Source organism: Lacerta agilis, chromosome 12 (genome assembly GCF_009819535.1).
Source record: "Lacerta agilis isolate rLacAgi1 chromosome 12, rLacAgi1.pri, whole genome shotgun sequence".
NCBI classification, from domain to species: Eukaryota; Metazoa; Chordata; class Lepidosauria; order Squamata; family Lacertidae; genus Lacerta; species Lacerta agilis.
The window spans coordinates 30,780,162-30,806,793 of NC_046323.1; the positions used below are offsets into that span (position 1 = coordinate 30,780,162).

A 26,632-nucleotide genomic window follows, 5' to 3' on the forward strand; every position below is an offset into this window, starting at 1 on the left:
CCAGAGCTCAAAATCACTGCCCACAGAAGCTTTAATATGAGGTTGGCTAATGTTTTTAAATATATTGAGTCTCAGATTGTATATATGCTGCTGAAAAGATTTATCCCCTAAGCAGTAGAGTTTCCCAGGGAGCATCTAAAGCAATGCTTGGAATATCCTTCTTGAAATTCTATTACTGAGTGGGATCCTGGGATCTGACATACCCTGGAGTGTCAGCGATGGCATATTGATGGTGGAATGACAACCCCTTGGGATCCAGCTGGCATCGTCACCTTCCTTTTCTTCTAGGCATTTGAATAATCTGAGAACACGGATCTGTGCAGTGGTATGGGGACAATGGATTGATTCTGTACTGTTCCAAGTATTGTTGTTTAAATGCTATTTATGTAATTTTAAATGCTGCAACCCCCCCCCCTTTGAGATCATCCATGATGAAGGGCGGAAAAAGTAAGCTGCTAGAAAGAGATTCCACAAGCCCATGCATTAGTGTACAATATTTATTACTTTCCCATAATTTGTGGTCAATTCATTTGACAAGACAGATTTCATTCTGAAATGAACTTACATTGGGAAGGAAACAAAAAGGCAATGAGCTTAAACATTACAGTAATATTTTGCTGATGCACACTCTTAAAGGACATGCACAATTCATAATCTGAAGACTCTGAACAAAGTTCTCTTTATATGGGTTCATAACCGCCTTCTGAGCACAGAAGGGTGAACTACTGCATTAGCAGCCCTTTTACAAAAAGACAAAAATAAAAACCCCCACAAAAAACCACCAACTAAATATATTAATATCTCAGCTTGTTTCCTTCTAATTTTGATTAGCCATATAGTACACAATTAAGGAAAATATACAGCCAAAATGGTACAACAGTGCCTTCCTGACAACAGAAGAAACAGAAAAGACAGTATAAAAATTGCCTTTGAAAAGCCCACCGCACTGATTCAAAGTGTCTTCAAAGTCAAGAGGAATACGGCACACATTTTCCCCATTTAACCAAACTCCATCAGTAGTCCGTTAGAGATACCCTCGTTCTCTTCATTGGTTAAAAAAAAAACAAAAAAACCTGCAAGCTCTCTCCTATTATCTTTTAGGCCTATCAATGTCGTCGATAGCTGCTAACAGTTTTTGTCGTGCTTTTTTGTTGATGTGGGTCCCCAGACAAACATTCACCAGATTAGTCAACTGCTTTGCAGAATACTCCTGGGCAAAGAAAGCAAATCACATTTTAGTCTCAAGCAAGTGGAATGACACTGCCCAGAAAATAAGAAACGTATTGCTAAAAGAAAAATTGAAGGAAGAAAATGCACCAAGGCAGAACCTGTCACTTTCTGAATAAATATCCCAAGCCACACATGTGGCTCTTATTTGTGGTTGTGAAGCTTAGAAGGGTGTTTTGCAACAAGTACGGCAGATTATCACGGGGAAATGCTTAACAGTTTTAGTCAAGCGCTGGATGGGATGCAGTTCTGTGAATATTTAAACATCTTAAGGCACTTAAAATTTATTTTCCATTCTTCGGGGGGAAATATGCGAAACTGGCTAAGACTGAAAACAACCATGAAAGCAGATACTAAGAAAACAACACTGTTTCGGCAAATCTGTTTTTAGTGCTTCTGCTCATAGTTCCAATTTAGCTTTGTCTAAAGGATTTGAGGGGGGGGGGGAATTCAGCAATATTGTGCCTGATCAAAAGATGCACACATTTCTTAAATGGTGTTTTAAGAAGGATAATTGTTAAGTCTTACAATAACACCGAAATGTGCCAGGGCACAGCTGCCTATTTAAACAGAGCTCTCTCTTGCTTTAGACACTGCCAGAACATTTGAGTGATTATTTAACAGAGGTAAAGCTTTTAACATTTCTCTTGGGTAAGGGAGAAGGGTGGAAATGCTCTCAAAGTGGGTTTACGCTCATCCAAGAAAAGTAAATGTCTAGCCAGATTGAGAGCAATCCAGAATTACTGACTCAGTGCAACATTTGCAAGTTTTTTAAAAATAATAATAATAATAAAATGCAATCATGCACCGCTCCAACCAATGTATGGTGAGAATAACTAGGATTCTAACTTCACTGTTTATAAGCTGCAATAGTCTCAGAATGAGGAGTGTACAAAAATAGCACTTTTTTAAAAGGCTCGCATTTAACAGAGCTATGTAAGTTCCAACGCAGACTAGTTGGATGGATAAAGAAAAGAGGCTGAAACAAGATTTGTGGAAGAAGTCGCTGGGAGTTAGGTAGGGAGTTATTATCCAATGTTAAAAGAAAATAATTTGCCAAGACATATTTTTTCCCTTTTTGCTCTGGATGATTAATTGGTGACCTTTGGTGGGTTTGCACACTGTGTGCCTCAGATGTCTCGTTGAGTGAGAAAAGTTAAGCACAGCTCTGACACATCCAATTCACTTTCTTTCCAGGTTTCCTTTGGTGCAAACATATGGTCTCCTTCCCAGCCTATTACCACCCAGAATCTCTTACGAGCTCACAGCTATTGTGCTACAATTATAGAGCATCATCAATAGAGCATAACATGATTAGGACTCATTTATGTCTACTTACGCCAGCCTTGGACAACCTGGCGCGCATATATATTATATATATATATATAATTGTTCCAGTTTTCGAACATTTTCAGAAGCTGCACGTCCGACAGGGCTTCTGTGGCTTCCGAATCGGAAGCCTTGTTTTGGAAGTTGAACATTTAGGAAGTCAAACAGACTCTGTTTGACTTCCAAGGTACGACTGTATTAGAGCACCCCAAGAACTTAACAGCTGTGGCCTCATGGATCTTGTTTAGATCTGATAAATCCTAAACCTACAAGTAACAGAAGAGAGATTCCTTTTCATGGAAGGTACTTGGAGAACTTTTTATTCTCTTAATTTATTCAGTACTGCATTTACATACCACCCATGTACCGTAATTAAGTTCCCAGGGCGGTTTATGAATCCACAGGCTTACAGTGATCTATTCTGACTTTCATCATTTTAAAATAAATTGATTTAATAGTTTAATATCAATAAGCTTTCATGTTTATAGTAAAACAAGGTATAAAAATAGTTATAGGATAAATAACCAGAAAATGACAAAGCAGTTATTTTTCTGACTGATGTATTATTCTCATTCCTTTCTTATACAACAACGCCAAAGTTATGGGTCAATTCCTTAATGGTGCAACCAACCGCAGAAATAATCAAGTACTGTTCCTAATGGGCCTTCTAAACTTAGTATATTAAGCAGAAAGGAAGCAGTACAGGGAACAGACTGTTACCGAACTGAAAAGCACCAATCAAAAAGGAAGGGAAAAACACAGAAGCCAGGATAGGGGGTGGGGGAGAGACACACACCTCCATTATGCTAGGAAAATAGCTTCTTGAAATGAGCCCCACCCATTTCAGTTGTCAGGCCCTTCTTTAGGGACCCATATCAGCCTGGGAGCTTATACTCTTCCTTGAAAGATTTAAACCCTATTTGGACATCTTCCCTCTCATGTGATTACAATCACTGGCAAGAAAGTGCTGGGAAGCCCCCCCCCCTTTACAAAGCACTTTTTTTTTCTAAACCAGGGATCCCCATATGATTTCCAACATTCACTGTGACAAATAGTAGAGGTTCCTAGCTCCAATCAAATACCCTCTCAATATGGGGCCTGTAATGCGCCGGAGGAGGGTAGGACTAGCTAGTGTGCCCCCTAATCTCCCTCACGTGATTGTAATGACATGAGGGAATTAAGCCTAGGGCTCCATTCAGCTGCAAGAGTCTCCTTTCTTTCTTTCTTTCTTTCTTTCTTTCTTTCTTTCTTTCTTTCTCTGTCTCTCTCTCTCTCTGTCTCTCTCTCTCTCTCTCTCTCTCTCTCTCTTACACACACACACACACACACACACACACACGGGACAAGTGACTTCAGACCAAGTAGATGGGCAGGAGAGCAGGTTTATCGCTTTCCTTGCTAGCCACCTGTGCTTAAATTACATGGGCTACACTGTTGCCTCAAGGATATTCCCCACAATTCCCACCCAATGAGAGGAACTAAAAATCCAGTCTTACCCTGTGCTCCTTGATCCAACGTTCCATGTCATTTTCAGTCAAATAATAAGCCTTGATGTAGGTTTCAACAAATTCCTTATCCGGAATAGGTCTAATATCCGTGAGTTTCTCCAGCTTCATTAAAAACTGCTGAAAGTCCAGTTGCATCAAGGCACGCCCCTCGTTGCTACACTTTTTGACATTTGCGTAACTAAGACAGACAAGCAACAGATAAGTGTGCAGTCGTGGTTGCGCGGTAACTACTCTGGTGTACTCATATTTGTGGGCAAATTGCCGTAGAATGCAGTAAAGATATCAAGCTGCTATTGGAGACTGGTGTATTTACGGAGGGCTAAAGGGACAACTCTCACTTCACTTGTGAATACTATCCTCTTGCCTTTCAAGATGGCAATTGGTTTGGAAAATGAATGGTCTGAATTTCAATCTAGGGAACAAGTATATCACAGCCAAAAGTGATATTAATACTTCTGTAGTGATAAATTCTCTTGGTTAAATTGATGTTGGAAGGGCTGTAGCTTAGTGGGAGAGCATCTGCCTTGCTTGCAGATGTTCCCAGGTGAACCCCTGGCATCTCCAGGTTGGGCTGGGAATGGTGCTGTCAGAAACCCTGGAGAGCCACTGCTGGACTGAGCTAGATGGGCCAGTTGTTTGCTTACTATGTTTCTAAGAACCTTGAGCGTGCCGTAGCAGCTGTTCTGACCTGGTAATGAAGTGAGCAAGGAAAAGTTTCCACTAATAAATAATATTGTTGCACATGAACAGTGGCTCTGTGCTCGAGCTCAGTTCAAGGATTGTATTCCTCATGAATCCTATGCAAGACAGCTAATGGACACCTGTGGTGTGATCACTGCAGAACTTGAGAACTGGAGACGATCTTCCTGAGGAATGGAGACTCTTGGCCCTCCAGATGTTGTTGGACTTCAACTCCCTTCATCCTTGACCACTGGGTATGCTGGCTGAATCTGATGGGAGTTAGAGATCCACAACATATAGGAGGCCTGCAGATTCCCCATCCTTGATCCAACTCAAGGCTAAAGTAGGGTCCACACAGTCCAAACCTCTCTGATTAATTAGCTCACACCATCCAAATTTTAAGGTTTTACAAGAAAAGAGCAGGGTTGAAGCATGTGCTACAAGGCATGGAGGGGGGCCCACATTTTTTTTTTAAGAAAAGTTCCATAATCCACTTACCCTTCTACAATAGTTCTATTAGCTAGTCGTATACAATGCTCCCAAAGAATATTTGACACTGGCAACGGAATACGAACTCTCTTAGAAACCTCATTCAGCTGCCTGTTAAACTGTTCAAATTCCTAATAAAACATAAAGGAATATTAGTCAGTGGTGGCAATACATAAAAAACATACCTATCTAGACATGAAAGCTCATTTATATAGAGGGAGCAAAGGGAGGCACAAATAAGAATGATACAAAATGGAGAGAAAATGGATTATCTCATTTATGGTTATTATGAGGGTTGCCACTAAACTCCCCTATCATCTAAAATTCTGTAGCTGAATTAGATATGCTTTTATAACATGGGGAATGTTCATAGAATGTTCATTTGGCATGAATTGTGCTCACGCTGCTACTTTATCCTTGGTCAGCTCACTGGTCCAGCTAGGTCTGCTCTGATTGGCAGAAGGCTTTGCAGGGCCTCAGGTAGGAGGCGGGTCTTTCATGTCACCTGATACTTCAACTGGTGATGCCAGGGATTGAAACTGGAGCTTTCTGCATGGAGGCTTACCTAACTCAACCTAGGCTAGTATGTGCTGATGCTTCTAGTGCACTCTAGGGCATGCCACCACTTTTCATAATGTAGATTCCATAGTTTTGGAGCAATTAAATTGTCCAGCTGGGTGTGTGGCAAGAACCTGGTTCACGCTGTACTATCCTGCGCATATGTGGGAGTATCCTAGACCACACAGCTCATGGGATCTACAGCTCCAATGATACTTCACAAACATGGATATGGAGTGTCCAATCCAGTAAATTCAACTTATTACTGAATCAGAATTGGCAGGATTTGTCCATCCCTAAAAAATACAAATATAAACTCATAAAATGCACTACATGCAACACATGCGCACACACAGCATATTTTTATTATAGTCAGCCTGTGTGAAGTGTGAGTTACTAAGGAAAAAAGTTAGTCTCATGTCAGGGAACTGTCTCAGGCTCAGCGTAGGGTGGTGGAAGGGCTCTCGGGATGCTACAGAGAGCCTCAGCCCCACCTGGACAGTAGCACTTCCTCTTCCAGCGGAGGCAGCGGCGATGTCTCTAGTGGGGAGGGGCAGGCTGCCCAGGGACTGAAGAGCCGAGGCTCTGGGGATGTTGGAGGCTCTGCACTCCCCTCGCTCTGAGGGCGAGTAGGGGGGCACGCCATTTCCGTCGCCCCGAATGCTTAGAGGGGTCAAACGCAAAGAGGGGAGGCAGGGATTCCGTATACCGAAACACTTTTGTTGGGGTCAGAACCGGAAGGGGCCATTCCCGGATTCTGCTCGGCACTGTACATAGTATGCACAATCAAACTACCAAAGGAAAGGTTGGAGTCTTGCCTGTTTACTCATGAGCAACTACCCATGGACCTTACATCTCAGTTAAGGATTAAAACTGGGAAGAATTAGCATGGAATAGAAGCCTAAAATGGAATTATATATAAAAATAATTTGGTGATTGGATAAAATTAATTCACATATCCCCAAATCTGTTATTCTTGTCCAGGAAATGTAAGGACAACAGAAGACAAAGGCTACCATCCTATGCACACTCACTTGGCAGTAAAGTGGGACTTACTTCTGCTTATGATTGCACTAGTGAAGGACTAACGCTTACAGGTATGTCTGGGAACACTGATAGTCTTTAGCAGATAGACATGAGACTCATAATGGAAACGAAAAGAGGGAAGGTAATTGCAGACGATTACGCCTCAAGGTCAATCTGACCAGATTCTGGCACCACCAACGATTAATTAAATTAAGCTTGGCTTTCCTTCTATATTTGTGGTCTCTTGTGACAGGCTTTTCATATTTCCAGCTAAGAGAGTCTCCATAATGCTCTTTGTTAATGATATATCCCAACTCATGACCTGAATTGAACTCCAGCAGGTTCCTACTCTCACTGCTGGCATGCTACCCACAAGTCTTCAGCTTTAAAAATGGGAAAACAAATATTTTTAGCTCTAGCAACGCCAACAAAAAATTGGTTAGAGCAAAACATCCAGCTGAGAATGTGTTGCATGGGATATATATGAAGGCACCAACAGAAATGATTTCTGTCTTTGTTAGGTCATTAAAATGCAATGCAAGAAAGGAGATACTCACCTTTAAAAGAGAATCTACATAAATGTTGTGTTGTGACATGATTTCTTTCACATCCCATTTCACATTTGCCATTAGCAGCAGCATCTGTTCATAATCAATTGCTTTAGCAGCTACAATCCAGTATATAGGCTTACGGAGTTCACTGGCTGTTGAAACCGTCTGGAACGCAAGGAGAATCTGGTGTAATTAACAACATTTTCTTCCTATGGCACAGGAAAACTTCAGATAAACTGCACAACACATCACTGTGCCATGCAGGTGATACAGCCATTCAAGAGAAATCAATGAATTCAATCCTTAAAAAAATAAAAACAGTGCATGTGTGCAGAATCCTGACCTGCGAATAGAACTGCTGAAGAAAAGGTTTCTTGGCTGGAGGCATTACAGCATCAAGATGAGACTGGAGGAACTCAAACTGCTCAGCTAAAAATACTCTGAGAAAAAAAAAGAGAAAAATCCATTGTGACCTGGGTACAAATATCAGAAAGACAATACAAGAGCCTTTTGGACGAGATGCCTGTCTACATTGTATCTTGCAGATGCAACTCCCAATATTTTATGTGATGACTTCTAGTTTTAATGGCTTTAAAAGGGAATTAGTCAAATTCATGAAGCATAAGCCGACCAGTGGCTATTAGTCATGATGGCCGTATGAAACCCCCCCCCCCCAGCTTCAGAGATAATATGCTTCCAAATAGTAATTGCTAGGGAAGAACAGCAAGAGAGGCTTTCTGTGTCCTGCATGTGGCTATCTCTTAAGGATCTGGTTTGCCCCTGACGCAAAGAGGATGCTAGACTAGGGAACTCAATTTTTTTTGGCTCTTGCTCACTAATCTTACAAACCACATATCTCTGTAAGAAATCTCCCAATTGCGCCAACGCTTTGTCTCCTCTACGAAGTGTTAACAAATTATTTCTGAATTAAAATGCTCTGTTTGCTATGAGCACGAACATAGACAAAAATTAAAACAATTGAACACGGTGAAACAAAGCAATTGGCAATGCAACCCGGCAACTGAATATAGCTGGAGAAGTTCAGGCGAGTACGTTGTCTGATATGGAGAGTGGCACTCTCAGGAAGCTGCAGTCCAGCGCTACCCAGAGGGTCAAAAGAGTTGTTCTAATATTGATCTTAAAAATAAGATACATCTTAAAGTCAAAAAGGATGCAGAAAAGCTGGGAATGCATCCATTTTAAGCATCGCCACAGACAGAGAAGTATGGGATTCAGGATATATTAGTATAGTCTGAACCATGAATCCCTCGTTTAACCCCAAGCGATTTATGCTGTTATCATGCACAAAGCGTCATAGCCAATGACAGAAAGCTATTACCATGAAGACCCCACTCAACAATCGGAGGATGAATCTAAAAACTAATCTGCAAGTGTCCGTAGTAATAATTAGAAAGAAACACGGTTTGACAGTTAACGCACAAGGATTCTGTGGCAACCACTCTCTCTGCCAAGCCATATAAAGTGCTGCCTGATGTCAAGACGACAAGGTGGCTGAGATGTGGAGTTGGAACCTTTTCCTTTCTTTCTTCAACAACAGTCAGCGTTCCAGCGGCATCAGAGGAGACCTCCTGCAGGGGGTATGGGGGAGGGAAGGAAGGAAGGAAGGAAGGAAGGAAGGAAGGAAGGAAAGACAGGCATCAGAGTTATTGAAACATGATGAACACAGCCTAAGGTATTCAGGCAATGGAAACTGGCACATCTTGTTTCTGTCTAGCTGAAATCCAGCTGAAACACAGCGTCCTCTGGGGACTAAACTACGCCAATGCTGAAATTAAAGAATCCAGGAGGCAGATAATCTGACCACAAGAACCCACACACTTCAATGGGCTTCTAAAGGCTGGGAAGCCTGAGATTTGAGAAGCATAATTAATAAGACAGCTCTTCGTCCTCAAGGGTACCAAAATTAACTTGTTCGTTCAGGAACTTTATACTACTCACCTTCAACCCTGCAGCTGTTTTGTGGATAATCGAGGAATCCATTTACTAAACTATGATTTTGTTAAATCTCGCAAACACTGCATATACACACAAAAATGAGGGGTGTTTGGGGGTTGTTGTTTTTTTTAGCAAAGGCTTTCTGGCTTTGTTCGGCAGGGAAGTCTGTTTCTGATGAAGCCTCACCTTCATGTTATTCAAATGACTACCTAGAAGAGAAACCTGACTGGAATACATCCCTCACAGCAGAAGAGATTCATCATGTACTAGAATTCTCTGTGGGTTTCTTGTTGCTCCAAGCAAATAAAATGCACAAAGTTTTAGGAAAGAATCAATTATCATAAGTAAGTTATATGAAACCACCAAGATTAGAGGGAAGAGAAACATCGGGAACAAATAAATAGTGCTCTCTCGTGGTATTTACAACAGGGATATATAACCCAAAAATTAATCTGAATGATTTACAGCATAGTAAATTTTGATAAAGTAATTTTCTGTCAAATCCACAATAAAATGGAAACCTAGATCATATTTAAAGCTCAAAGAGGGTCTATTTTCTAGATACACTACTGGACAGCAGGTGTCAAGCAGATACATATTTCAACCACTATTTTGATTACCATATATACTTGAGTATAAGCCTAGTTTTTCAGCACGCTTTTTGTGCTTTAAAAGCTGCCCTCGGCTTATACTCGAGTCAACCATTCCTTAAGAAGTGTACAAGAACGGTGGTTCTTTACTCTCCCCAGGCAGCTTGTTCCATTCCTGAACTGCTCACATAAATGCAAACTTTAGACCCCAGAAGGCAGAAAGCCTATCAGTTAAGGAAGTACTGAAACCCCACAGGTGCTCACTTTCCCTGGCTCCTGCTTAAACAGGACAGGATCCCAGCCTTCTCTGTATAACACAAGGGAACATTGCACTGTGGGTTAAACCACAGAGCCCTAGGGCTTGCTGATCAGAAGAATGGCGGTTCGAAACCCTGCGACGGGGTGAGCTCCACAGCAGCAAAGGAGGAAGAGGAAGGAGCATCCCAAAGGGCTGCTTTGGGCTGCTCGTTCCTCCTCTACCACAGTGGCAAAGGTGAACCGGCTTATACTTGAGTCAATAAGCTTTCCCACATTTTTGAAGGGAAATTAGGTGCCTCGGCTTATATTTGGGTCGACTTATACTCGAGTATATACGGTATACAGAATGACTGAGGTGGGATTAAAATGGCTGTTTAAAGTTATAATTGCCTGCATTAGCTCAATGGATTTCTTTTTTAAAACAAACAAACAAACAAACAACAAGAACATTTTCTTTGAACAGCTGATCTCACTATACTTCAAACTCCCATTTCATTTCTACAGTGAAATACATCGCTGAATGGAGAATATAACTGCTCAGTGCTTTTTTTCTATAAAAAAAATGTTTAGGTGTACTCTCACTTTGACTCAAGAAAACCACCATTTTATAGTTCAAATTGGGAAAAATAAATACAGTAAATGGACAAAAGTACAAAGATTCACAAAATGTTTAGGGGTGTGCGTACCCCTGTGTACCCACAGAAAAAAGCACTATAGCTGCTACTTATTTGTGTGGTCATCTGTGACTTATTTCACTTTGTCACGAGTGAGAATGTGATCAGAATCCACTAACCACATTTCAAAAAACAGGGATAAAGTGCCAGCGACATTTGGGGACCCTACAGGGAGGGGAAGAGTGATTGTAAAAATGGAAGAGGTGAGATGTTATTCCCAATGCTGCCTGTGGATGGCATAGTTCTAACAGCTGAATACTAGTGCCACTAAGCAAGCAATGGTATTTCTCTTAACAATCACAATTTGTCAAAGCATTTATATTACAGCAAGCACCTCATCAAATGCATTGCTGTGCTGTCTCCCCTGCACATTAAAAAGATGGAAAGCTGTGCCCTATAAAAACAACATTAAAGATTAAGACATCAAGAGTTTGCAAGGAGAATAACAAACAAACAAGGTGTTTGGGTCTAAGGGGTTGTTACTTTTGAGAAGCTGGCCAAGCAGATTGAGCTCAAAGACAACTCTGTCTATTCCACATCAGTAAACTTTTAAGCCAGAAACCTATTTATATATTAAAAGTGAAATGTGGTTCATGAGCGAAATACCTTGAGTGAGCAACAATTCACAGCACAATAATTTTTTGACTGCTAATGCATAACAAATGCATTTAAAAAGAAAATTTGAAAATCCAATATGAAACAAAGAAATAGAAAACCAATTTCTTTGATAGGATTCTCCATGACCAGAATTACAATTTTTATCTTCAATCTATTGGCTGCTTCAAATTACACTGAGGAACAAGTGTGTGATGACTGGAATAATGTATTAAAATTAAAATTTAACCTGGGCCATTTTTACTAGTGGTGAATTCAGATGCTGCAAGTGGGACTGTTCCAAATGTGCTACTGTGGGCTACTTTCTTACCCCCACCCCACCCCTCACAACGGAGACTATAGCATGTGCTTGAATTGTGAAAAAGAATTGGCATGTTAGAGCCAGTGTGGTGTAGTGGTTAAGAGCGGTAGACTCGTAATCTGGGGAACTGGGTTCGCGTCTCCACTCCTCCACATGCAGCTGCTGGGTGACCTTGGGCTAGTCACACTTCTCTGAAGTCTCTCAGCCCCACTCACCTCACAGAGTGTTTGTTGTGGGGGAGGAAGGGAAAGGAGAATGTTAGCCGCTTTGAGACTCCTTCGGGTAGTGAAAAGCGGGATATCAAATCCAAACTCCTCTTCTTCTTCTTCTTTCCTACCAACTTCACCCAACTCCTCTCAATTTGCATTGCAGGGCCGTCTCGAGTGTCCCACTGTCGTATATAACTTCCTTTTGTTAATATTTGATTTCACTAAGGTATCTTCCATTAGAAATCCAAAAGGATTCTTGAGACACCTCCAATTTTCCCTGTTTGACCCACCTATCTCAGGAACCTAGGAAGCTGCCTTACAGCTGTCTATTTAGTGGATATGCTGATTGGAAGCAGCTCTCCAGAATTTCATTAAGGGTTGCTTCCCAGTCCTATCTGGGATTGACCCTAGGACCTTCTCCATAAAAAAGATGTTCTACCACTAGGTCTATGGCTCTTCTCCTAAACTCTGAAACTTTATATCAGAATGAGCAGCTCAATCTTGCTGTTGTCAGCATCTGTCTGTCTTGAGAGACAATGGAGGGCGCCTCCAGAGGTGAAGTCAAACCGCTGTGTTGGCAGCACCAAAGTGACCTCTCCAGGGCGCAAGCGTGGGCGGTGTGCATGGAGGTCCTCTTGGCCTCACTGATGTGGTCCAAAGGAAGCAGAGCAATATGTCTGGCACCAGCTGGGCTGCAGGAGTTACCGGAAGGAGGCGTACAAGGCACCATCCAATAACCTTAGGGACTCTTCTCCAGATTTGAGTAGGGTTTACCCCTGAACCTTTTCTTCTCCCGAAGATATCCCGCCACCATTTTGTCTCTGGGGATTGGCCACAATTCAGTGGAGAATTCTCAGCTACTAAGATGACTTCAAGGTCTGCCCAGTTTCTTTGAGATGCCTTTGTCTTCTTGCCTGTGTTGTCCATGGGAAAGGACTAGCTAGAGCACAACAGGTAATGTTCAATTATTTTCCGGGAAGGTTATTTTGGGCTGCATTGATAGGAAAGCCAAGCATCTCCCTCCCCTTTCTGCAGGGACCTTCCTTGAATCAAGGGCTGCTCTGAATGAGGCTCTGCTGCCCAGAGAAATGCCAGCTTTGCAGCTCCTGTCCTAATTTACTGTTGGTGGGCAGAATGCAGGCACTGCATCAGTTGAAGAGGCCCCATGCAGTGCAGAATGCCATTCAAGCTACCCATGGCAGCAGGGGAGTCTATGAATAAAGAAGAGGTTGCATAGCATTCATGAAGACAGGGCTTTCAGTCTAACTATACAAGGATTGTGATGGAAAACAAACTTTCCAAAGGTCTGCTTTGCTTGGGGTACAGCAGTTTTGCAATTTTAAAGCCACAGATGTGACAAGAAGACAGTGGCAAATAAACTACTTCCTGACCATTAAATCAGAGCACCCAACTGTTCGTGGATATTTTCACCAGCATTGAAAAGCACCCTGCTCTCAGTATTTTTTTATGGCTATATTGAAATGAGGCAAAAGTGTTCATCTATTGGGATTGAGGTTAATGTCTTTGTTGGTCTTCAGTGACATCAGCACGTAGCCGGATCTCATTGGCTATGTAGTGTCATGAAATCATCCTATTTATGATGAGTTGTGATTAGCATTGCCCATGTGACTAACACAAGGTGATGGCAATATGGTGTGTGGATGGGAGGAGTTGCCAGAATAGCAGCAGAGCAATGGGAGTGAAAAATATGGAGCGGGTGAGGGGAGAGGAGATTAACATCCACAGAATTTAGGATTCTTTCAAGAAGTATATTGGCCTCTGAAAGCAAGCTTTTGACACCCCCCCCCCGACTGAAAGAGGAGAACATTTAGTGCAGTCCAAGCAACAGTGCTCCAAAGTGACAAATTGATTTGATATAGAGTAAGAAAAGGACAAAGGCAGGCTTCTAGCATCCAGAAACATAAAACTCCTGAACAAACATAACCCATTGACCCAATATGTTGAGGACATATACTGACTGCCTGACCCTTAATGACATTTTGCTTCTTTAGGATATCATTCCAAAGGTTTTTACTTTTGAGATAGCAAAAAGCAAGTAGGCGTTGCAAAAAGCCTTTCATTATACAGCTAGCATTTGTGCCTTTAAAAACACACACACAAAAAATGAGGTGGGGGAGATTTTCTGTCTCAAGTGTTTCCCACTTTCAAAAGAGTGACATTTTCTTCTTTCATTTTCTCCTTCATTGAGCAGGAAAACAAGAAGGACCTTTGAGCAACTGTCAGGTTTACAGGTGCCATTCAGGTTGAAAAGGCATCAAGTCTCAGCAGCTTTTGTACTGTATCACTCCTTGTAATGAGAAAGGAGGTAGACAGATCGTTGGTACGTTATAAAGGCTTTTGGAGTATGTAATTTTTGCCACTGGCCACAGGAACAAACTTGATTAAGAGCTCCTTTTCACGTCTAGCAGTATTTCTACCACACACACACACACACACACACACACACACACACACACCATCTAGGAATATGATGCCATCTTTCTTTAACATACATTGTGAGACAAGTGGTAAAATCCAAGAAGTTTGGAACTAACCATTCACAAAAAATAAAACCTAACAGTGGAGGCCCAGACAGATTACTGGACTCACCTGAGATAGAAATTGTTAATCCACTCAACCATACTGAAAATAACTGAGATGCAAGTTGAGCCAACTACTGGTCTCACAAACTGGATTCTACAAACTCTTGGGAGTAAGAATTTATAATGTGGGTTTTCTCTGACTTATACCATACCAGAGAATGCAGTAACCTATTTAAGGTTACATGAGAACTGAGAATTCTTTTGAGGTTCCTGGAAGTCCAAGAAAATTCTACCTTAATAAATCCATAAAACTAGGGTCATATTCAACTGGCACATAAACTATCCGTAAAAAAGATTAAACCTCATTGCTATGGAAACAAGATTTTTTAAATGTGCATACAGTCAGTATTTCATACCACAACCTTACAAACAAACAACAGCGTAATAGCCAGAGCAAAAAAGTAACAAAAATTTGTGGAAAGTTAACAAATCTTGATAATTAAACCATCACATCAGGAAAATACAAAAAACCCAAGCTTCTTAATTTAAGAATGCTTCTTTGAACATTAATGAGTAGCGCAATCTTCTGAAACTCCACTCAGAAGTCAGTCCCCAAAAGTTCAAAGGTACATATTAGCAGCTAAGTATTAGTCAATGAAACAATAACACAAAGTTTTCATTAGTCCACTTCCTGTTTTGCCAAGGAGATGACAAAAGATATACATTACTCTTCAACAATTCTTCCCTCTAAATAGGAAAAGGAGACTGCTACTTTTCTAAAGTCTAATTATATTCAGCCCCAAAAATCTAAAAATTTACATCTGCCTTCTCAAAGGAGTTATCTGCATGCACTTCAGTGCAGAGCCATCAAAATATACAAGCACAAGTACGGGAACTAATATCTCACCCTTCATGGTGATGAATGATGTTAATTAAAGCTTTATTTACTAACCAATGCTTCCCCTGGGCAAGAGCAATTTTGCAAAACCAAATGTACCCTTTTTCTACTATCAGTCCTAAAAGTTGTCTTTCAGTTTAATGTAAAACAATTGATGAGAAAGGAAGAAAAAAGATATGGTTTCATAAGGACTTCACTGAGAACAATATGGCCTGAGTTTGAAGACACAACTGGGAATAGCAAGAGCTTTTTACCTATATACTGACTAGAGTCCAATTTAACACACAAAACTAACCTGGTGGGTAAAATAAAGGCCACTTAATAAGTCTGGGTTCAAATTCTCCCACTGCCATTGCAACATATGACAGTACCTGAAACCGAGTTAAGCCATTAGTCAGTCTAGCTCAGTACTGTTTACTCTAACTAGAAACAGCTCTAAAAGGCAATGGCGGCTGGTGTCCACTGGCACTGGTGGGGTGGAAAGCAGGGAGGCCAACAGTAGGTGGAGCCAGAGCCAAATGACTAGTGGAGCTGACTAATTCTAGTGTGAGCCAGTGTGGCGTAGTGGTTAAGAGCGGTAGACTTGTAATCTGGTGAACCGGGTTCGCGTCTCCGCTCCTCCACATGAAGCTGCTGGGTGACCTTGGGCTAGACACAATTCTTTGAAGTCTCTCAGCCCCACTCACCTCACAGAGTGTTTGTTGTGGGGGAGGAAGGGAAAGGAGAATGTTAGCCGCTTTGAGACTCCTTCTGGTAGTGATAAAGCGGGATATCAAATCCAAACTCTTCTTCTTCTAGCTTTGCCTCCTCCCTGCTGAGTTCTACAAAGGCAACACTGAATTGAGCGCTAAGGAGGAAGAAGCTAACTGTCAGTCCCACCCCATAGAGTGGTTGTAATAAAGAAGGCAGGTAGGCAGAGGCTGCTTGATGGCAGAGAGCAGTTGACAGGGCAGCACCCTACTGGCTCTAATGGGCCAGCCTATGCTGCACAGAAGTCCTTCCTGGCTCTGCTACATAAAGGGAAAGGCCATTAGCAGTGCATCTGTCCTGAACACAGAAGGTCCCAGGTTCAAACCCCAGCATCTCTAGGTAGGGGTGGGAGAGACCCTTGTCCAAAATGCTGGAGAGCCACAACCAGTCAACATGGGCAACACTGAGCTGGGTTGGCAAATGGTCTGGCTCAGTATAGGGGAGTTTTCAATTATCTTTATAAACCAGAGATATTGAAACTAGGAGGAGCACAACAATGTGCCTTTCTTTTGAACACCAAAGTACTTGCAGATAGACTAACCCATCAAGCACTATATGCTAAAATCAATAAAACCGACCATGATTAAAATGAAATTTAAAATATAATGAAAAATTCGTATCAGTCATGATGGCTACATATGCAAATCAATTAAGCTCAATCATTAAAGCAATTAGTTTGTGGGGAACACATTTGGTACAAACACCACCACCATGTAAGTTATATAAAACAATTTATTCTTAGTATCTCATATTGTGGTATTTAACTCAAATACTGAGAGAGGACAGGCAGCCAGATTTTTTCAATGGATCGACATATAGTGGGTAAAAAAAATAAAGTAATTAGTAGTATATTTGAATTGGCTGCAACAACAACAAACATTTTCACTCCTGCATGTGAAGGTCAACCCTTCAAGGTATCTACTATGGTCTTAAAGGTAAAGGTAAAGGGACCCCTGACCATCAGGTCCAGTCGTGTCCGACTCTGGGGTTGCGGCGCTCATCTCGCTCTATAGGCCGAGGGAGCCGGCGTTTGTCCGCAGACAGCTTCCGGGTCATGTGGCCAGCATGACTAAGCCGCTTCTGGCGAACCAGGGCAGCGCACGGAAACGCCGTTTACCTTCCCGCAGGAGCGGTCCCTATTTATCTACTTGCACTTTGACGTGCTTTCGAACTGCTAGGTGGGCAGAAGCTGGGACCAAGCAACGGGAGCTCACCCCGTGGCAGGGATTCGAACCGCCGACCTTCTGATCAGCAAGCCCTAGGCTCTGTGGTTTAACCCACAGCGCCACCTGGGTCCCTATGGTCTTACCGGTACTTAAAATCCATAAAAGGCCTGCATAAGGAAGGTCAGTATTTCAAGGTAATGTGCCCTGATGTGATCTTTCTTAAACTTGTGCAACATCACCACAAGAAATACTATTCATAGCCATAACTATGTTTGTGGACATCACTGCCAGAAACCCATTCCCTCTGGTCACAACAATGAATGGCCTACCACCAAAAAGCCTTCAACAGTTACAATTGCCAGTTTATTTTGACATCTCTGTGCCCAGCACTCCACCCTTCATTTTCCATCCGGCATAGCTCGAAAGGATGTTACCATCCATTTAACTTATTTTCAACTCTGGTTGCGATAGATGGCATCCCACGTTTAGCTCCGAGAACAGCAGATATGCCCTACTTTCCCCTCAAAAGTTCACCCTGCAAGATTTCCAAATGAGATTTTGGCCATCTCTCCAGAGCTTGGCCTCATGGAATAAATGAACTAAGACAAAATCTTCAACACAATGATCTCCAGTTGCCATTCTTTGCAAAGTAATTTTTTTGGAACCTGACAAACTGGTGTTTAAACAGTTGCTGTTGTTTCTAGGAGAACCAATTGTTCAATATAAGACTCAAATGACTGGACTTGATACATTACTTGATCATCAAGCCCCCATTTACATTTCTGGAATCTGCTACCAAAAAACTACCCAAAAAGGCCGGCCGCTCCTTCTGACTCGGAAACTTCACCTAGTTCAAAATGTAGCAGCCATATTACTGGTGCACTAATGGTTGCCAGTTAGTTTCCAGGTCAGTTTCAAGGCGCTCATTTTGAGATTCAAAACTCTAAATAATTTAGCCCCCCCCCTCAATATCTGAAAATATCACCTTCCCTTCAGACCCCCTGGGGAGAAGGACTCTTGGCAGTTCTACTGCCCACAGTAGTTCAAGGTGATGGTGTCCCAGGAGGGAGACTCTCTGTGGTAGCCCATAAGCTGTGAAATTCATTCCCCAGAGATGCTTCTGGCACCTCTATTAAATGTCCCTAGCCTCTGACACCTGAGATACATATTTTCCGGATCCACTCTATCTTTGTGACTATAATTGGTTTTAAACAGTTTAAATGTTGTAGTTTTTAATTGCTATAACCTGTCCTGGGACCTCATGGTGAAATGTGAGTAAGAAATTAAAAGTGAAATAAAAAACTGAAGTCTTTCTCCAATGTGGGAGAGGGAAGAAGATATTCAGATATTCAGATGAACAGTTTAAGAAGTGAAGTGACGCCAGAGGTGGTTTAATTACCTATTTTCCACTTTTTTAGAAGGTACATTAAAAGAATTAGGCCCCCTTATCATTATCTGTATTTGGAATTAAACTCTCAACCCTTTTCCTGCAAACAGATGACCTTAGTGTTATCTTAATTTATAGAGAGTATGCCAGACTCCCTCAAATCTAAACGTAACAGGATCCAATATTGCTTTTGTTTGATGCAACTCATTACTTTTTTGCCACTGACAAAATTGATCAAGAATTTGCCTAACTTAAAAGCAAAATTAGTCTTATTAAAGTTAATGGAGCAATTCACAGTCAACACTGAGCAGGAAGCCATCCAAAATACAGTTGGTCAAAAAAAGTAATAGCTAGACGTCATTGCCAATGCAAGATTTCTCAGAAAATTAAGGAACCGAAAGAATAAAGGATCACGGCATTTTACATGCACAAATCTTTCCTAGAGAGTTGTAAAGTGTCAATGGTAACTTTCTGATTTTTAAAAAATCGGCTACAGAGAACAGACTAGAATCTACTAGGAAAACTTATAAATGCCGTAGTCAAGCATTCAGTGACCCAATTCTAACTTGACGCTATGCCAAACCATGGCGTAGGTTGAATAAGCAGACTGCTTGAGCAAAGCTCCCCAAGTCCCGTTGGTGCTGTGCTACTCTGAGCTAGCACTACACCCAGACCCAGACTTGTGCTTTGTTTCGCTCCAAACAAAAACCACAAGCCAATAAACCAAAGATTATTTTTAGTTTACCACTCAAAAGTTTATCTGAAGCAAACAAGCCATGAGCTGCCTGGGTATAGATGCAACAGTAAGTCAAGTCATGGCTTAGCCATAGATGCTGTGGTGGCAGCAGGACCAAGGGAGGACCTCAGCACTTACCACCTTCAATGCAGGAACCGGCATATGTGCTTGGCTCTTCGTAAGCCATGGTTTGGCTTACCAATATGTGCGAATGGGGTCGTGAAGCCTTCTGCTACCCTCAACACTGGTACATTCAGGAAACTGTCAGAAGGGAGAACCTACAGGTGCACATAGACTCTGCTTCCTGGTGGTCATCTGAACATGCAAATGCCAGTGCTGGAGAGCACACAGCAACTGGGAACAGGGAAGACAGACTCACCCCCCCCCACACACACAGATGTACAGTGTACACACGGAGAAATATAGCAGCAAATAATTTAGGAACGGCTTGATAGTCCCACTTGTTACCCCTTGGCAAACATGGCTCATTGTGTAGGGATGTGAGACAAAGCCTTCTCTGTAGTGATGTCTTGGTTATGAAAATTCCCTTGCCTTGGTGGCATGAACAGCCACATCCGTGATGAACAGCTGTCACTACTTAAGACATTTAAGATGGATCTAGTTAGCAGCTCTGAGCTCTGGATTTTTAAATTTTAATGCTGTCTATTTTGATAGGTTTTCCGATCTTTCATTTCCTTTAGACTTTGAGGGAAAGGTGGCCAATTTTGATCTTGTAAGAACAGTCCCACCCACCCACCCCCGTCCCCCATTAAGCCTGTACAGCCTAAGTTCACTGTACTGAAAAATAAATTAAATGAAAAACAAATAAGATTTTCTCTCACATACGGGGGAAAAAAACACACGAAGGTCCATCTTTCTGTTTCTACCCCTGGAAATCCCATTGCTCTGACAAGCTCCTCTGCTTACATATTAACTGCTCTCATTTTTGTTCGGTCTCAGAAATAAAACTGTACCTAGGCTGAAACACAATATATAGATTAAATATACTGTGGGAAGTAAAAACAACAACAACACCTTGGTGAGTACCTTTTAGACCAGCCTTCCACAACCTACTGCCCTCCAGATGTACAGAGCTACAACTCCCACCAGGTGGCTGTTACCAAGCTCAGTTTTGGAAGGGGGGGGGGGTAATGAATCAGCATGCATAGTGAAGGTGACCACCCCACCCCCCATAAACTGTGGGATGAAATGGAAGGAAACTTTGTTCACATAATCAAAGTTACTTGAATAAAGTCACCAGGGATTAAACACAGAACCCTCTCCGGAAAAAGGAAGCCACAGCTTCCCCCATATAGAAGTTTATGGACTCTTGCGGTGCTTTACAAAGCACTTTTATCACATCTTTCATCAGCATCATCATTTTTAATTTGTATACCATTTTTCTATCTTACAATACTCAAGGCGGTTTACAAGCTGAAGAAACAAAAAATGTACATCTTTTAACAATCTAATGCAATACAATACATGGGTTTCACAGCAGGTATCTGTGAGCAGGAGCCATCAGGAATCTAGCATACCTGGTTACATATCTTTCCTGGAGAATCGACCTTGGTTTTCAATTCCAATGTGTTTTCTATATGCGTCTGTCCACACCTGGGTTTATTATGAAACCACACCCATGGGGGGGGGGGACTATACCAAAACGATCTCCCAATTAACACAGATAAAGCCAATCCAAGGTTGTCAGCACCTCTATGGTGCTTGAACCAGGAACTTGTTCTGTTCCCTAGTACCATTCTATTGAAAGCAAACAGCAGTCCACCAGAGCTGTTAAATAATTTGTCACCCTCTCCATTGAGGAAAGCAGCATTTGCCTGGTTTTATTGATCTGTTGCATTTGCGGTTTCCCCTTCCAGAAGGAGCTCCATTTAACCTGCCTAGTAAATTCCACTGCAGAATGTGAACACAGAATTGGTACCACATTACTTATCAAGGATATGTGCTTTTACATTCTTTCAACTGTTGACAGGATAGACCATGGTTCTTATACAGTAGATTCAATTCTTCCTGGAAGGAGGAGACCCATTTATACCAGCTGCTTACATAAAAGGGATGCAGTGTATCACGGTGGTATGAATAATGTCTTAACTAAAAACAACAACAGCCAAATTATGTTGGGGTTTGGCTATAAAAAAGGCATACAAACAAATAAATCAACATCTATCAAATATTTCCATTGGCAGCTAACATGCTCCCAGAGTACGAGAGATAGATGGCAAGGCAAAAGTGGTTAGACTGACTTTTGGGTAGCCATTTTAGTACTGTAACATACAGCTTTTATAATCACACTTGAGACCAGACCTTCTATTATTAATAAAACATACTGCACTGAGTTTGGAACAAATGCCTGGGATTCTCCACTGGAGAAAGGTGGGGAGGCAATTTCCATCAATTGCTCTTGCAGCACCCAATGCTCCAGGGGCCCCCGGAGTTCCAACCCCCCCCCCCAATACACACACAGTTGTTCCAGGGGGTCAGGGGCCTTCTGTAACAGCGTGGGAAACTGGGAACAGGAAAATAAACAACCTCTGGACTGATGGTTCCTACTAATGTGATTCTGTGAAGGTACCTGAGTTGAAGTCACTAGGCTTTATTTCACATCACTGATACCAATGAATGTGGGTATCACATTGTGAAGCACAGAGAGTGAGAACTGAACTGTCTCATGTTTGGTCTCTCCAGGCTTATAATCACTAAAGGTGCTGTGGCCGATTGCTGAAACCTTAGGCCCCAAAGGATGGGTATCTTCTGGAGAACTGTTGAGACAGAAGGATTCACAGGTAACGCAACTGCTGTGAAAAAACAGGCAGTGATTCCTAAAGGGAAGATCGTGTTGAATGCATGTATTTTAGCTTTCCATCTTTAAAAGACGTCTTGATGGCTTTGCTGAGGTAGGGGTATGAAATATAGGATAAAATCCCAATTATCATTGTAAGTTTTCAACCACCACTGCTTCACCACATGCCGTTTCTGAAATATACACAGGCATCAACTTTGCCAAATTTCCAAGTTTCTTCATTATTGTGGATCACCCAGTGGTATGGGTCAAGAGGAACCAAGAAGAGGGCCTAACTGGCAGCCAGGGAAGTCAAGACAGGATTGGTGTAATATGCTCAAGCCGTCTTCCTGGCTGCTGTACTCTGCACCAGCTGAAGTTTCTGAACCGTCTTCAGAGGCATCTCCACGAACCATGTGTTGTTGTAATCTAACGTAGATTTAGTGCAATTACTCAGGATGGTGAAATCATCTGGTACAGCAACCAGTTCTGGTACAGCAGAAATTCCTATTACTCTCCAGTTTCAATTACTCAAAGTCCTACAACTTACCAGATCAATCAGGCTCTCCTGTATTCTGTTGAGTGTCGTTCGAAGGCGGCTGCTGCTGAGTCCCAGTCCTGTCGTTTCAAACTGGAAGTAAGAGGGAATTCTAAGCAACACAATTTGGATAGCATACAAATAATCCAAAGGAATTTTCCCGTTTGCCTACATTCCATTGCCACATTGGATAAAAGCTCAGCATGACATGGTATTTCAATCAAAATAAAAAAATGGAAAAAGAGGTGGGATGGGAAGGGAAGGGAAGGGAAGGAAGCAGCAACGCACTCAACATTGCACTCATATAAAAAGAAAAACTAAGTTTCAAACACTAGAACGACCACACACAATTCATAAAGGACACATGAATTATCCACTGTATTAGGGGATAATTTTTCCCCCAGAATACTTTATATTGCACTTTGGGGCATAGGGAAGCCATGTGCTTTGTATTCTTTGTGAGAATGGCATCAAATGGCACCAGACACCTTTGCCACATGAAGAACAAATTTAATGTAAATCAGAATGAAGAACTGCACTTGCTATTTAGTAGCAATTACCTTTGTGCTCTAAGATAACTAGTTATATAAGAAAGATTTCCTTTTGAAAAGATTCAGTGAAGTTACGCCTACACAAACATTTGTGATTATGAATCAAGCAGAAAATGTTCCAGTGTCATGGTTCACAAAGACCCAAAGCCATTCTATTATAGGAATGAATTATACCAGCTCATCCTGTTGCAACTTACCACATTTTAAATTCAGTGGGAATTATAAGAGACCCAGACAGAGCTGCTCAGTTGACAAAACTAAAGCGTGAGAACTAAGAAACATACATGCATTTCAAGGGTCAACTTCAACCGTACTGTCAAAATACGGCTATGTGTTTCACACCAGGAATACATTTGTCAGTTCAGGAAGACACTCCTTTGCTTTGGATTCAACAGAACAGACCTTAACTATCATTCAAAAGCCACTCAAGTTAATGTACCTGTGCACTGGCCAAGTTACTCCCACTTACGTCCCACTGGGTAAGTGGCTTGAAGTAAACAAATGGGCTTGAATGATGGGAAAGGCTGAATATTTTAAATAGTGTGCAACTGTTACATGGGCAACTGAATATGGAAGAACACTTAAGGCAACCTGCGTTTCTTTATAGCACACACATCTGCAGTGTGCGGGCTGAGATGACAGACTTTCACTTAGAGAAGTTTACAATAAAAATATTAATGTCTTCGGTCTCCAAAGGTTCAAAAACATTTTCTTTTCAATTTAGTGGGGTTGACCCTACTGAATAGTATCCCCAACACAGGCAGCTTACTGAGGGGTGGGGGGAGGTTGTACTCTATGGCCTTTGGGGTCCCCTCCAACACTACAATTCTATCATTCTATTATTCTACTGGTCTAAGGGACGTACCAAATTATTATTATTATTATTATTATTATTATTATCATTAGCAAAGTAGTTTGAGGTCTTCAGAGATGCTAGATTATCACATCATCTTTACAAGAAGGCTAAATTAAATTCATAGACCCTTTTTGTAAGCTGTATGTTTCCCATGGGAACTGCTCTTCAAAAAGCCAAACAATAAGGAACACTACAGTAGGAAACACAATGTTCAAAAATCCAGCTCTTGTGCATTTACCTGCCTAGCACTGTGTTGTTCTCTGCTAGATGTGGAAAGTGTAGAACTGGGTAAGAGCTTTAAAATGCAAACAGGAGGTGCAAAGGGGGAAAGAAATTAAACAAAGAGCAGCAGAAACAGCCAATGAAAATCAAGTCTGTGTTAAAAAAAAAACTATTTGCTGTTCATCTCTGTAAACAACCAAATCTCAACGTTATTCCTCCTGCCAAAAGAACAGCCCTAGACAATTTGGAACCATGTCTGGATCTGTCAAGCAAATAAATGACTGATTTAGGATCCCATCCTGTTAAAGCTCGTGGGGCACTTGATTCTAGTATTTACATTGCTTCTGGGATTCTTGCAACATGGAAAATATTGTTCCTTTGTACTAATATTCTGAACATACCTTTCAGATTTGCAAGTTATAAATGAATAAACAAATGATTTGTGGCATGTGTGAAATGTATCCAGCTATTTAACACCTAGCTTCTCAATGCTGGGAGGTGCCTTCAGTTTTGAAGGGTGGAGTGGGCACCTCCCTATATTCTTCTCCTAGTGTTATCTTAAAAGGAGCAAGAGACCTTGAGGAGCCTCATCCCTCCTTTATACTCTTTCAGTCACTGTAAGCAAAACAGCAGCATATCCCAGTACCATTTGGTACTCACATGCCACTGATTTCCATTGTAACGGTAGCTTACTCAATCCTTATATTACCACACAGCTACTACCCTGCATGGCTCATCCAAATTCCTCTTATTAGTCTGCCTGGGGGCAAGCTTCTATAGGGTTGTTGTTGTTGTTGTTTTGGTTTTTTATGGGGATTTCTTTTCTTGGCCTTGTTATGACATATTGAGAGAGCCCCCAAGTTAAAGGAACATCATATCTGAAAAGCAATTAGCCAAACAAAATAAATTGTACTAACGTGGCCTCCATCTTCTCTCTCACAATACCACAAACTAGAAACCAATTTTTCCGTAATCCTCAGATTGTTTCCTCATAACAACATTTCTTTCTCTATGACATCTTGGAAGCAGATAGGCATAAACCCTCACACAGACCTTATACCATTTATACTTCTAGAATTGCAAATTAATATTCCAACTATCGCTACCCCCTTATACTATTCCCCTTCACCATGCATGCACGCACACTGATTAAACGGCAGTATTTACTTACCGTGTCATTTCGGCCAAAAAACATATATATTGCATACATGTAGTAGTCAAAAAGCTGGGACATGAAGTGGATCACATCAAATGCAATTGGCTTCAAGATGTTCATCATCTGCATGTATTTGCCTTCAGAGACAAAGAAGAACACCACAAAAAGTTCAACTTTCTATGCCAAGTTTGTACGTTGATGAGCAGCTATTTCCTAACATAACTGAAAGCAAAGGTCGCCATAGGTTAGGAGCTAAACCAGAGCTTTCCAAACTTTTCACGTTGATGACACACATTTTAGACATGCATCATTTCGCGACACAGTAATTCAGCTTTACTAGCAAACTGGAGGTTAAACTAACCCCTTTCCAGCCCCAGGGAGCATTAGCATGACACACTTAAACACTGCAGCCAACAGGCTAACTTGTCGCGACACAGTTTGGAAAGCTCTGAGCTAAACCTTATTCCTTCTCCTCATTGTCCCTGGTTATAAATAGTTAAGCTTCTTCCCAACTTCTTAACTCCATTCTAGGTTCCAATTCTTGATCATATTTAGGCTGCGTACAAACCAAACTTTTAAAGCACATTCCCCTCACGCAAAGAATCCTGGGAACTGTGACTTACTCCTCAGAGAGCTGCAATTCCCAGTACCTTTCACAAACTACAGTTCCTAGGATTCTTTTTTAGGGGGTGGGAAGGATGTGCTTTCAAAGTGCTTTAAACGTATGGTTGTATGCACAGCCTAGACGTGTGGTGGAATGTTGGAAACTGGCATAGGTAGGACAACCTTGCCGTGCAACAAAGTGTTGGCAGTGTGAAGAACTTCCCTGCTCTGGATTCCAGCCCCTCAGCCATCAGTCAGCATTCAAGAGCCATGGGGCACTTTCAATTCTCACTGGGCTGTTTTGTGGTTCCCTCACTTAGGTTTTATTTCTAATAATGTTGATATTGTTGTTTTGCACTTCTGCAAATTACAAAGGCCTGCTAACACCTCTCCTCTTGGATGTGGGTGGCACCTACATAAAAAGTGACAATCACAGCCTGGACATCAGAAATAGAGG

The 26,632-nt window shown here is 41.6% G+C and overlaps 1 protein-coding gene across 1 annotated transcript in view; it reads right to left on the reverse strand.

Moving 5' to 3' along the window:
* Positions 1-481: 481 nt before the first annotated feature.
* VPS50 (VPS50 subunit of EARP/GARPII complex) overlaps positions 482-26,632 on the reverse strand; it is a 79,323-nt gene continuing 53,172 nt past the window's right edge. The window contains exons 21-28 of the mRNA XM_033164954.1: positions 25,588-25,709; positions 22,800-22,880; positions 8,810-8,958; positions 7,713-7,809; positions 7,376-7,534; positions 5,244-5,365; positions 4,053-4,242; positions 482-1,210 (exon numbers count right to left, since the gene is read on the reverse strand). Coding sequence (XP_033020845.1) covers positions 1,091-1,210; positions 4,053-4,242; positions 5,244-5,365; positions 7,376-7,534; positions 7,713-7,809; positions 8,810-8,958; positions 22,800-22,880; positions 25,588-25,709 — 1,040 coding nt within the window. The 3' untranslated portion in view covers positions 482-1,090. The remainder of the gene's footprint in view (positions 1,211-4,052; positions 4,243-5,243; positions 5,366-7,375; positions 7,535-7,712; positions 7,810-8,809; positions 8,959-22,799; positions 22,881-25,587; positions 25,710-26,632) is intronic.